The sequence below is a fragment of the Tiliqua scincoides genome, chromosome 2 (genome assembly GCF_035046505.1).
Source record: "Tiliqua scincoides isolate rTilSci1 chromosome 2, rTilSci1.hap2, whole genome shotgun sequence".
NCBI classification, from domain to species: domain Eukaryota; kingdom Metazoa; phylum Chordata; class Lepidosauria; order Squamata; family Scincidae; genus Tiliqua; species Tiliqua scincoides.
In genome coordinates, this window is record NC_089822.1 from 165,904,356 (window position 1) to 165,918,257 (window position 13,902).

The following is a 13,902-nucleotide window of genomic DNA, read 5'->3' on the forward strand; positions in this document are numbered from 1 at the left end:
TCTGTGATGCAGCAGTGGCAGCAAAGGAAAGGCTGGCTTTGCTTTGTGCAAGGCCATTTATAGGCCTTGAACTATTGCAATACCTTCATTCATTCATATGTTTCATTTCTAATATATTCATTTATATTAATTTAAATTTGTTCAAATTTTAAATGTAAATTAATTCTTTTTTTCCTGGCCCACAACACAGTGTCAGAGAGATGACGTAGTCATCTGGCTATAAAGTTTGGATACCCCTGTTTAATATATAGTAGAGGATATGTAGTAGGGAAAGAGAGGTTTAGGATTGTTTAATTATATTTCACCTCATATGAAACCGACTCTGCAGTTCTGTGCTCCAGAATTCTTGCTGGACTCTATATCAGACATTTCTCAAAGCAGAGTTTTGGGTAGATACAAGCAATTTTATCCATGTGTTTTCTTGCAAATTGGTCACAGTGGGCCATCAGGGTCTCATCTTCTGTCCTCTTCTGTTCCAAATGTAAGAGTCATGCACTATCCACAACAGTTCAACAGAACAAATCTCTGCAGAAGCACACTTTCTTCACTGTTGATAGTGCTGCAGAGAAGTTCATATTTGATCAAAATAGTCATATGTTTCCTTCACTGTTGCTCAAGAATCTACCCAGACACTTCATTGCCAACAGTTTTCCAGTAAACCAGAGAGTGGACTAAACTCTATGGCTTGAGTGGAAGATGCACAAGTGAGATCAAATCAATGGCCTTGGTCATTTTCCCATTCCAGAGGTTGACCAGGGCCATGGTAAAAAAATCAGCCGTAGCAGTTGGAAAATGTTCCATAACCAACAGGAATCTAATAGCCTCCAAAGTGGATAGGTCCCACACCCCAGTGGAAGAAAGAAGTTCCAACAAGACTATCTGGTGTGACCTATGCATGACAAAGGAATCATATTAATCTCCTCCACAAATGGATCGCCACCAACCTGCCCAGTGGTAAACATCAGGTTCAATGTGTGTCCAGCATGGTGAGCAAGGACAGAGACCAACAGTTCTTCTGACTAACTTAAGAAGAATTATGAGGTAGTCATTTTTTTTTGCTTGAGTGGAAGACAACAAACAATGAGACTCTCAAATGTCTTATGAGAAACTATCTGTACTGTTCCATTAGCCAGCAGTAGGAGTTCAGAAGATCAGCTGTACTGTTTTATTTATGCTAGTTTGCAGCCCACATAGTCTGTGTAAATGTGCCTGGAGAAAGAACCACTGATTAAACATTCAGGACAAATATCCAGTCCTTCCAATTTAGGTGTTCTTAAGTTGTAATCTGTCTCCAAGTACCTTAAGAATACAGTAGAAGGCATAGAGGGAAAAATCCAATTCCCCTCTTCAGGTTCCTGTAGTGTTTCCTTGCAGCTCCTCAAATTGGCCAATAGCTACAAAAACTCAGGTACTTATAGGCATGGTAGACAGAGACAACATTATCAGGCTAGCAAGGATCAATGGGTTCAAGTTGGTAGATAAGAATTCTATTTTGGAAAGGAGTTGTTAACAGAAAAAGATCAATGTAGAAAATAAACTGTGTGCCATCTTCTTTCAGACTACATTTTGTTTTGTATTATTCATTTGCTAAAGATGGCTTTTGCTTTGGCTACATTAACTGAATTATTCAACTCATGAACACAAGTCTAATGAAGGTAAAAATAAAGCCATGATGGGTATGTAAAACTTCAATCAGCATGTCATGCAAGATCTACATTTTAATCAACCTTCCTAATATAGCATTTGACAAGCTAAATCTCCTACCACCAATCATTTCTCAGCTTACCCTCTAACTTTATTTCTTTCTTATTCAAAAGCTACACTGTCTACAACATAATTAATTTATAGGATACTTTGATGACACGCCCATGCTCCCATTCTAGATTATCAATGCTGACAGTCAGCACTCAGTGAATCTTAGAATCAATGAATAAACCTGCAACAGTATCTAAAACACACACATACACACCTGTAGGCTGCAGTCCTATATACACACTCACTTGCTGTAAGCCCCACTGAATACAATGGAACTTAGTTCTGAGCATAAGCTTGCACGAGTGACTTCTGGAGAGGGACACAAAAGATGTCTCATGAAGACCTGTCATCTCTAAAGGGCTTTAGTTATCACTGATTGGTTCGCACTCTTATTAGACAGCAGAAGTGTTCAGAAAATATCCTTCTTCCCTCACCATCCCTAGCTGGAACAGACTAGCCCAGTAGTTCCCAAACATTTTAGCATTTGGGCCCACCTAAAACAGAGTCTCAGTGTACCAACTGCTCAAACATCTGTGGCTATAAGGGTGATTGAGCAGCAGTGCTCCCCCAGCTCTTCAAGCAGCAACTTGTTTAATCCTTGATGCACATTGCCTAATCTGCCCTGTCAGTTTTGCAAACCACCAAAAATTGGGTTGTGACACACTTGTGGATCATGGACCCATAGTTTGGGAACCACTGGATTAGCCCCCTGCCAAATAATCAAGAATTGGCTGGTTGTGGTCTCAGTGGAAATACTAACCTTCCCACATGTCCCTTGTTAAATGCAGCCACCAAATACATGCCTTTTGTTACAAAGCTGTCACATTACTGGCTCTATCTACAAAAATAATACTCTTGGCCATAAAGTTGGTACATTCCATGGAGTTGTTACGTAATTTCATTCATACGTATTTAAGTTCCCTATTTAAAGCATGTACAAAGCATGGAAAAGCATGTACAAAAAGCAGGTTCCAAAAGAATTTTCTACCAGCACTGAAGTACCTAAGAGTCGGCTTTGCCCAATGATATATGGAGAGTCTTTACCTCACTATGCCACATGTCATTCTCTTGTGCTTACACTCAAGCCTGAAGTGCTGGGGGGAGGGAGTGGGACAGGAGAGATAGCTCTGCTCCTCCACATCCAGAGCCTCTATGTTGGTCCGTGGGCCTGACACAGAGGCTCCTGATTCTACGGCAGCCCAAGAGTTGCTGCAGAATCGAACAGCCCCATTGCGGGGTTACTTGCCTTACCCAGGGGAAGGGGACGAAAGCCCCCTTCCCCCAAGGAGCAGCTGGTGGCTGCCCTGTTGTGTGCAGGATGCCGTGGCAGCCATTTCAGTGCCACAGCAGTCCTGGTGCAATGGGCAGCTCAGGATTGGGCTGTGAATTGTTTACTACATTGCTCCACAATTGTTACATAGAAGATTACAAAACAAACACTGTAGCTCCATGTGAAACGGGGTACACAATATGGTAAACAATTCATGTATTCCTTACAAAAGCATGGTGTTCTCAATGTATCAAAGTGCATTTTGGTGGCAACCATGTCTCTGCATGTATATGTGAACAGTCCAATCCTATGGACTGAAAGTTCTGGTAGAACATGCCCTACCACCTGCTTTCTCTCCTCAGACTTGCACTAGCAAAATTGCTAGTACAGGTCCAAGGAAACCCACTACAGAGACTTACAGTCCAATCCTATGCATGTCTACTCAGCAGTAAGTCCCCTTAGAGTCACTGAGACTTACTCCCAAGAAAGTGTGGATAGGATTGGGCTGTATGAGCGCAATCCTAACCTTGGGTTATGCTGGTGCAAAGGACCGTTAGGCCGTAAAATATGTTTGTGCCTCCTCGGGAGTCAGCTGGGCCGGCACAGGGACGCCATCGCATCCAGCCTCTGTGCCATCTTGGGGAGGGAGGGTTGCGTCAGCTGAGCTCAGCAGACGCATGGGTCTGGGCAGTGCGGGGAGGTGGTGGGAGGGAGGTATTTCAGGGTGGGGGGAGGTCGGGCAGAGGGTGGTTCCGGGGGCGGGCAGGGAGCAGGAGGCAGGGCTGCAACCCGGCTGTTATGCTGGATCCCAACCCCTTCCTTGAGCAGTGTGGAGCAGCTCCAAGCTGCTCCGTTCTCCTTGAACTTGTGCCACCTCCTGAGGTGGTACAAGTCCAAGGACACCCATTGGGGTAGTGGTGGCTTACCTGGGATAAGAACATAAGAACATAAGAACATAAGAACAGCCCCACTGGATCAGGCCATAGGCCCATCTAGTCCAGCTTCCTGTATCTCACAGCGGCCCACCAAATGCCCCAGGGAGCCCACCAGATAACAAGAGACCTCATCCTGGTGCCCTCCCTTGCATCTGGCATTCTGACATAACCCATTTCTAAAATCAGGAGGTTGCGCATACACATCATGGCTTGTACCCCATAATGGATTTTTCCTCCAGAAACTCGTCCAATCCCCTTTTAAAGGCGTCTAGGCTAGACGCCAGCACCACATCCTGTGGCAAGGAGTTCCACAGACCGACCACGCGCTGAGTAAAGAAATATTTTCTTTTGTCTGTCCTAACCTGCCCAACACTCAATTTTAGTGGATGTCCCCTGGTTCTGGTATTATGTGAGAGTGTAAAGAGCATCTCCCTATCCACTCTGTCCATCCCCTGCATAATTTTGTATGTCTCAATCATGTCCCCCCTCAGGCGTCTCTTTTCTAGGCTGAAGAGGCCCAAACGCCGTAGCCTTTCCTCATAAGGAAGGTGCCCCAGCCCCGTAATCATCTTAGTCGCTCTCTTTTGCACCTTTTCCATTTCCACTATGTCTTTTTTGAGATGCGGCGACCACAACTGGACACAATACTCCAGGTGTGGCCTTACCATAGATTTGTACAACGGCATTATAATACTAACCATTTTGTTCTCAATACCCTTCCTAATGATCCCAAGCATAGAATTAGCCTTCTTCACTGCCGCCGCACATTGGGTCGACACTTTCATCTACCTGTCCACCACCACCCCAAGATCTCTCTCCTGATCTGTCACAGACAGCTCAGAACCCATCAGCCTATATCTAAAGTTTTGATTTTTTGCCCCAATGTGCATGACTTTACACTTACTGACATTGAAGCGCATCTGCCATTTTGCTGCCCATTCTGCCAGTCTGGAGAGATCCTTCTGGAGCTCCTCACAATCACTTCTGGTCTTTACCACTCGGAAAAGTTTGGTGTCATCTGCAAACTTAGCCACTTCACTGCTCAACCCTGTCTCCAGGTCATTTATGAAGAGGTTGAAAAGCACCGGTCCCAGGACAGATCCTTGGGGCACACCGCTTTTCACCTCTCTCCATTGTGAAAATTGCCCATTGACACCCACTCTCTGCTTCCTGGCCTCCAACCAGTTCTCAATCCAGGAGAGGACCTGTCCTCTAATTCCCTGACTGTGGAGTTTTTTCAGTAGCCTTTGGTGAGGGACCGTGTCAAACGCCTTCTGAAAGTCCAGATATATAATGTCCACGGGTTCTCCCGCATCCACATGCCTGTTGACCTTTTCAAAGAATTCTATAAGGTTTGTGAGGCAAGACTTACCCTTACAGAAGCCATGCTGACTCTCCCTGAGTTTCCCCTTGCCTCAGGCTGAGCCACCTCTGGTCCCAATCTTGCACTGGATACAGCGCAGGCTTCCTGGCCTGCCTGTTTCAGCACAAGATAGGATTGCACTGCACATGATAATAATTCTATGTTTAGGGTTTCATTATGGGCCCAGTTCACCTGTTTTTGAACAGCCATCAAAAAGTAGATATCTCCCTTGAACATAAAATTCAGAAAGCAGATTCAAGAAATAATTCTACACTCTATTTTGAAACCATCTCCTACACTTTTCTGAGACATGCAAGAAAGTATTCTGGCATTTTCAGCATGGTATTATTGAGCTTCCTTCCTTGAGAAATAGAATGTTCGTTTGAATATTCCAGAACACCTGAATGTCTTGAATACCCCAGGACATCACAACAGTTTCACTTTTAGTGTGAATACTGAAAATGAAACTGCCATGATGTCCTGGAATATTTAAACAAACATTCTATTTCTCTGTATTTCTCTATTTCTATTTTTCTATGTCTTCTTTCTGTAAAGAAGCTAAACAAGAAAGGGCATGAAGCACCAAACATAAGGCACTTCATTAATTTTTGAAGAATGTGCTGAGCTAAACAGGCCACAGGAAGCCTTACCTGAGAACCAGAAATGCCTGGAGAAATTCTATTACTCCACCTACTATGACCACCACCATCACCATGGTCCTTTCCAATGCCACGTCTGTATGATTCTTTTAAGTACAGTGGTGCCTCGCATAACAAATGCCCCGTGCACCGAAAAACCCGCATAACGAAAGCGTTTTTGCAATTTTGTCTGGTGACTCGCAAGACGAATTTTCTATGGCCGTGCTTCACATAACGAATTTTTGTGCTTGAAATTTTTGAAATCCTCAGTACAGTATATATGCCTTTAAAGAGCACTTAATAAACACTTTGTAAACCAAATCTGACTTTGGTCTGACTTTTCTTGCCCATAGGAACGCATTAATTAAATTTCAATGCATTCCTATGGGAAAACGCGATTCGCATAACAAAAAATTCGCATAACGAAAGGACTTGCGGAACGGATTAATTTCGTTATGCGAGGCACCACTGTATTTTGTTGATACCTCGTAGGATACATGATCCATGTGTGGGCACACACTATAAACAAAAACACACCACCACCGCAATGTTCCTAGGATAGCAACAGAGAAGAACAGATAAGGGTTCCCTTGGGTCCCTTCAGGGAGAAAGGCGGGGTACAAATGAAGTAAATAAATAAGGTGTTCAGGCCAGCAGTAATCAATGAACTAAAAACACAATCTATGTTTCCAGAATGAGATGAACCCAATGACGACTTTGATATTACATTAATATTTTTAACATGGGCGCTCAAGTAAGTTGTGGGTTGGTCCTATCAGACCATCTTGATCAAAAGATTGTGACAGCAAAATCCTAGCAAAATTCAACATGTATTGCATTTATGCAACAGATTTTGTCAAAATTAATCTTTGACAAGAATGGAAAACTTTACAGGACTTTAAAGTATAGAGGAAAAAAGAAGAGACTTCTTTCTGTTCCTTTGTAAAGGAAATACTAGATTTTTTTTCTTCACTGTGAAATACATGAATTACTCCTTTATCTCTTAGCCATACATACAATCTTATCATCTGCATTCTGCAGTTATAAATACAGCATTAATATGCAGCTTTGTCTCTGCAGCCGTTCTCCCCCTTGAAAACTGAATCCACTACTTAGAGTTCATTATTCAACACCACATTTATTAAACAATGCCTTTTCAGTAGCTTTTTCATATCTACATAATGAAAATTCTTCCTCTACAGAAAGAGAAGATGAGCATCTTCTCTTGAGGGGAGGGGAGAAGCATTGGGTGGAAGAGAATAACCCAAGCTAGGCAGGTGTATTCTCAATGCACGAGAAGCAGGTTCTCTCATCTTGGGTGCAGCATTTACATTCAGAAAGGAAAGCATCACAGAAACAAGTCAGAGTTGGAAATCTGATCTCTGCTTCAAGAGACTCAGGCACCTGAAGACAAAGATTGGGAGGGGGGGTGTCGTAGAAAATGCTGGGCTATAGACAAGTGATCATAGGGTCACAAATGACAATATAGGTCTTCTTTACGACAGAGGGAATAGGGGAAAAGATATTTGGGGCACAAATGAGTTATGCTAACCCTCTGAAAAAGGTATATGACCACGACTGCAGGCCAAGAGTATGTTAATCCCACCTGGCATCTGATCATGGCACAGTTATAGAAGTGACATGCAGAGTAACACTTCCACGGATGGAAGTATGTACTCCATGAATGCAAGGTCTCTTTGAGAATGGAGGAGATGCTCCACTCATGCAAATGGGGGAGGAGGAATGCAAGCCAGTACTGAATGCAAAGTTTCCCTTGTTTATCCTTGCATTAAGTAGTGCAAATACATGAAGGTGATTTCTAAAGCACATATGAGTATATCTTCCTTTGCAAAAGAAATTGAGATTTCAACAAGAAATGTTAGCAGGTATTCTCAGACTCCCAGCGTTACATCTCTTACTATCCAGAAAAGTGAGAGTATTGGTGGTCGAACACTCCAGAGACCCAACTGATCACGCAACTGGTTTAGATTTTGCCCTGTAATTTCAACCATGGCTAAAAAAAACTGCTTGAAGCATTTCTTTCTTTCGGTGAGTGGATTTAATTGTTTAAGAGAGATTCTCACAAGGAGGTTTTTATTTAATATTCTTACATTACAAATGCCCTACATTATGAAATTTGTTAAGATAAATATTAAATGACTATTCGTTCCATAGTCCAGGTTAGGACAAGCAGAAAACAGGGACGGGGGGAAGGCCCTGAGTGGGAAAGACGTATCCAGTTTTAAAATGTGCAAAAAGTTGAAATCTCAGCAGGACAGGAAGCCCAACGTTTCTGTGGGGCAAGGGAGGAGAGGAAGAAATGGCCTTAAACTAAGGAAGAAAATGCTAGGCCTTGCTTCATAAGAAACAATTTGGTGACAAACTGCTGGGGGGGGGGGAGCCTCAAGAACCATGTTAGCTGGCCTGAAACATTTCTGGTCACATTTTACTAACTGGGATATAAAATAAGTTTCAAGGGATGAATGTGTCCATGTTCAAAGCTTTATACACTCAAGCACTGAGCTGATTTCCACTGTATAACTTACATTAAACATGTTTTTAAGTTGTCTTTACAGGGGCTAAAAATAAAGGTGGGGCTGTTTAAATACCTTAAACAGTCCTTGCTGAACCAAAGATATAGCAAACCATTTGCTTTTTTTTTTTTTTTTTTAAAAGCCTTTTCCAGAAAGATGAACAGGGCTATTTTGGTCTCAGAGTTTTAACAACTTTCTTCAAAAACAGGAGAAAAACTTAAGCAGAGAGTTAGACGGCCTGAATGTAGTCAACCAGAATCACAATGACAGTCTGGCAGGACTCAAAGCTTGTGCCCAATGCTTCAGCCCCCTTCTTTTCCACATACAATTTCTTAATTAAATGCAATGTACTCAGCTGACTAACATGAATGCATCGGCAAGTATAAAAAGAAAAATCCCTAAGGTTATCAAGTCAAGGAGGTGAAGGGGGGGAAGCAGCATCAGAAGGTGTTCAGAGCCTGCAGCCCTTGCGGTTAGACTGCTTTAGAGCCCAACACCCTTTCCTCTGCACCAAGTACTATGAGAGCTCCAGCCCTCCAAAAACCATGGCCCATAGAAGAACTAGAGAGGGAAAAGGTGGACATGGTCTTTGCAGGATCTTCATCTGACAGCTTGCCCTCCTCTAAGGAACAGCTAGCATTGAAAGCATCTGATTGCCATAGATCCTGGTCAGAAAGACTGTAGAGATGGGGGAGGCCCCCTCTGGATCCATAGGTGAGCTCACCTGGGAAGACTGAGGCAGACATGTGACAGGAAAAACCTGGGCTTCTCAGATATCTATAAGGGGACAAGGGTTTCACCCCCACTGCACTGTTGCCATCCTTTCGCTCTGCTGCTAGAACACCAAGTTCTGCCCCTCTTATTCTTCTTGGCTTTCTTTTTGTGGCATTTCTCAACACTGGATTCATCTGTGGCCCTACCTCAGAGCCTAGATACCTCTAAGGAAAGGGATCCCTGCACCTGTTTAAATGCCAACTGCTGGATCCACACTAGGAGTTCAGCACAGGTTATTCCCTGAGACAGGGCTGCCAAGCTTGGAAAAGTCTCTGTGTAGTTTTACAGCTTCCTTCACCTTAAGGGTGGAGGCAGGAGTACGTAAAGAACCTTGAAAGTGAACCTGCTCCCCTCCTTTGCATCACTAGCCTTTGAAAGAGAGGCCATATCCCCTCTGGCTGCACCTCCCTTTTTCTTCTCCCACATTTTTCATTTGTTTGTTTTTTGGTGGTGGCATGTATGGGGCAATTCACCACTGGCATCTGAGAAGGACTTGCTCTTCCTGCCTTTTACAGGGAGAAAAGGGATCAAAAGATGACAGTAGACAGGCAGGGGCCCTCCTCAATTGCAGAAGCCACAGTACCAGATCTCTCCAGTGACTGATGAGAGGACCACATGCTTGCCAGGTCTGTTTCTGTCATCGCAGATATAGGAACAGCTGCACGTGCTGTGCTGCAATAGCCCTTGCTACTGTCCTAATAGGTGCCCTGGGGTCTTGCTACCACCATGAAGAGACAGAGCAGTCTGTTGTTCCCATCACAAGTGGGGAGGGGAATCTGGTGCACAAATGGGCTGGTGCCCTGATGGACCTCAGATTTTGTCCCTGAAGAGATAATTGGAGAAGGGCATAAGAGCAGTGCAAGAGGCCCCAGATGAAGAAACCTTCAAGAGCCACTCACATAGTCCCTTTCCCACATCCCTGACTAAGGTGAGGGAATGGAGGAAAATAATGAATCAAGGGAAGGAGAGCTTCCCAGAGTCAAGATTGACTCACCCTGGAACCATAGGAAAACTTTTCATTTACCTAGTCCAGCATTTCTCAAAGTTTGTCCCCTGCCACAGCACTTCGCATGGTCCACTTATCAGAAGTTACACCATTGCCAGTTACTTCCAGGCTGGGAGGTACAACACAAACACCAGTAAGAGGCTCAGAGCAGACAGAAGGGCTTTTTCGAACATGCAAATAGTGCTCACTGCAGCTGTGCCCACAAAGCTGAACTTTTTACCACTGTTCGTCATGTTGTGGTGCTGGTCTCACTGCTGGGCGACAGACGTCCAGTGATCCTGTGAGCACCACCTCAAGTACCACCAGTGCTACCTGTACTGCTGGTTGAAAAACACTGACCTAGACCTATTATTCTGCTACAGTATTCTATAACTTTTGTGTGGTTTTATTTTATTATTGTCAAAGCCAGAAGTGAATTTTTCAGTGATAACGAAATAAAAACCGATAACACAGCTTTCTGAACTTCTCATTTTTTGTAACAAAAAACCCCGTGAATAAATAAAATGATTCTCTAACACTTCTACATGCATGTGGCTTCATCTGCAAACACTATAAAACCTACATAACCTACCTAGTACACTTTTAAAGTGAATCTTGTAATAGATTTACATTGTATCAAACATAAAAAGAATTTAACATTAAAAAAAACAAAACACTAGAGGTGGGTGAAAATGTTTTTTTTTTCCAGGGATTTAAGTGTTTTCCAAACTTACAAGTGCAGAAAGCAGTGTTATGTGTTTTTATTTCAAGGGTGCATTTTTATAAATCATAATTATAAATTTAGACACATTTAGACACAAAGATTTTACAACCATTCCAATGGGATCAGAACACCACAGATGTACAGATAGAAGGAGAGTCATGTCCGAGGCTGCTTCCCTGTTTTACACCTCTTTTTTGTTTGATTGCCTCTGTTTCCGAATCATATCCTCCATTTGATGGATTGGAGCACAGATATGATGAGACTGTACCTTTTCTTCCAATTCCATTTTGTAACAATTTAAGTCTTAACCCCAAGTTGTCAGATAAGTCAAACACTATTCTGAAGTTGATGAAGCAGGAAAATATTTTTCCCCCTTTCATTTTTTACATGTTGATAGGAGTCAGTCTTGTAAAGATGCAATCAGTGGCTCTTTTTCCAGAGAGGAAACCAATTTGGCTTTCATAGATCATTTTTGTGCTTTGTTAGATTCTACATTATTCTTTGGTGAAGAATACTGCAAAATAATGGCTGATATTGCTGTTAAAATGGATATTTCAATAGGGATTTGGGGGTCCAGTTCTTCTTTATTGTCATATTTTTAAAAAGTTATTGGTTGATGTGCAAAAAGCTCTGTTTGGAAGGTGATTTTTAAATTTTCATACATACTTGTGGGACAATTACTATGTAAAGTCTTAACATTTCAGTTGCTAGTATTTATAAAACACAGCCTTCGTGGATTTGAGCTCTTATGTGTTATTTCCATTCTTCTGTTGTAATAGAAGGTCTCCAAAGAGGTTAAATACTTTGTTCAAAGAGAAAATTCAAAAGTTTTTAGCAATATTTTCCAGGCCTGATTATTTCCTTGAAGCATACTTTTTCCCTTAGGTCAGATTTCTAAGATTTTTGTATATATTCTTCAAGTTTTGGTCCAATTCTAACCATTTTGTGTTGTTAATCTGTACATGCTTGTTAGCTTTAGGTTTATTCCAGGATTCCAGATCTTAAATATTGATGTCCCAGACAAAACTATTTGCAGAAGCCAACAGAGAGAATGGGAGAGGTGAAAGAAGAATAGAAAAGGAATAGTGGTGAAGGTCTCTGGGCCATGGAGGCCAGCTGGTCCCTGAGATTTAGTAGTGGGGCATCACCAGGTTTAGCCCCGGCAAGGACAACCCAGCCCCAAAGGCCTCTATAAGATTGTGGGGGAAGAGGGTTGTGTCACCCAGCAGCAACTGTTACCCTGCACATGCCTGATCTCATCTGATCTCAGAAGCTAAGCAGGGTCAGGCCTGGTTAGTACTTGGATGGGAGACCGCCTGGGAATACCAGGTGCTGTAGGCTTATACCATAGTCTTTCGAGACTGAAGGTTGCCAACCAACCATTCATTCTCTGGACAGAGAACCTACAGTTTTATATTAGAATAGTTTTCACTTACCTCATTTTTTGAGACAATGGAACATTTTTTTCTTGAAATTTTGCTTGACAAATTTCATTTGAGGCTGGAAAACAACAGCCACAAACAGGGAGAACCTAGCAAGAGCCTAAGTAACTGAAAATAACATTTGACATGGAAGATTAGGCTATATCAAATGGTAGATATAATCCACTAGCTGCCTATAATATGTTTATTTTCAGTTTAAAACAGCTACCTTGATGCCACCCCATGACTGATTTGATAAAAATTCTACTGGACTAGTAGTTCCTGGTTGTGCAGGATATCGCAGCAGGAAGTCAAGTTCCGTTGTATTAATTTCCTTATTCATCAAAAGTATCTGCAATGACAAACCCAAAATATATTTTTATCAGATTTTTGCACAAACTAAGTAAGGTACAGTTTAGAGCCTCACATTATAAAGGGCTTCGGCTACAGATTAAAAGTGCTTCTATATGTTAATTCAAAAATCATAAAGATACACTTTTCCCTCATTATCTATACTTAATTTGTTCCTGAATATGGCCTTTATAGAGAAAATCCAGATGAATACAATTATTACATTAATTTCAATGGGAAAAATTCTGTTTCCAAAACCATTCCAAGTTCACCCAAAAATCACCCTAAATGCCTAATAACCATAAGGAAAAACTTGTGCAGCATGATAAAATAGAACAAACAACATACTACAGTCTTTGCAGGAGGGGAGAAGGCAGCAACATGATCCCAGAGATCACATCGCTAACGTGGTGACGGGGGGCTTACTTACTAAGGGCCCCCGCAAGATCCAGGAGGTGTGGGGAGCCCTGTGGAGTCTTAGAGTACTGAAAATAAGCAATCAGAAACCACTTCCAGTTTTGTCATTGCAAGTAAGAAGCGGTTTTCCAATCACTTATTTTCAGTATTCTAAGTCTCAGGGAGTCCTGGGGAAGGCTCCTCAGAGCTTACCGCACCTCCTGGACCTTGTGGGGGGTCCCTGTTAGTAAACCCCCCTTTTTGCCTCATTAGTGACGTGATCCTGGGGATTGTGCCACTGTTTTTCCCCGCCCCTTAAAGGGCCATGGGCTGAGACCCTCAGGCAGGGGTGTCACGATGCCCCAGTTTGAGAACCTCAGTTCTACAGCATCAATAATGTGTTAAAGTTGTCTATGAAAATGTTCCAGGAGTTCTAGCATCACATAATGAGGTTTAGCACCTCAGGCTTTAATTGCAAACTATGAGCAACTCTCTTACCTTTCACCTGTTTTTCCACTGTTCCCATGAGTTTTCACCTTCTTTAAGACCCATATTCACAATAATTAATAGAAACAGAACATAAAAACAGATGCACCATAAAAGGGAGTGTAATGCCTATGCCTTGAGTGTGGAGACATGCGATCCATCAGGCAGCACATCTCACTCAAAGGAGGATGCCTCTTCCTGAGCCTCCAAGGGTCCTGAAAGCACATACAAGAAAAGGGGCTCTCCTAGACCTCTGTACAATCGGGGGAA

The 13,902-nt window shown here is 42.5% G+C and overlaps 1 protein-coding gene and 1 pseudogene across 1 annotated transcript in view; one reads left to right on the forward strand and one right to left on the reverse strand.

The window, feature by feature from the left end:
• The window catches only part of DNAH9 (dynein axonemal heavy chain 9), a 275,746-nt gene that overhangs the window by 53,087 nt on the left and 208,757 nt on the right, over nucleotides 1–13,902 (reverse strand). The window contains exon 59 of the mRNA XM_066612893.1: nucleotides 12,629–12,751. Within this exon, the coding sequence (XP_066468990.1) occupies nucleotides 12,629–12,751 (123 nt within the window). The remainder of the gene's footprint in view (nucleotides 1–12,628; nucleotides 12,752–13,902) is intronic.
• Nucleotides 12,200–12,319, forward strand: LOC136642641 (5S ribosomal RNA; annotated as a pseudogene).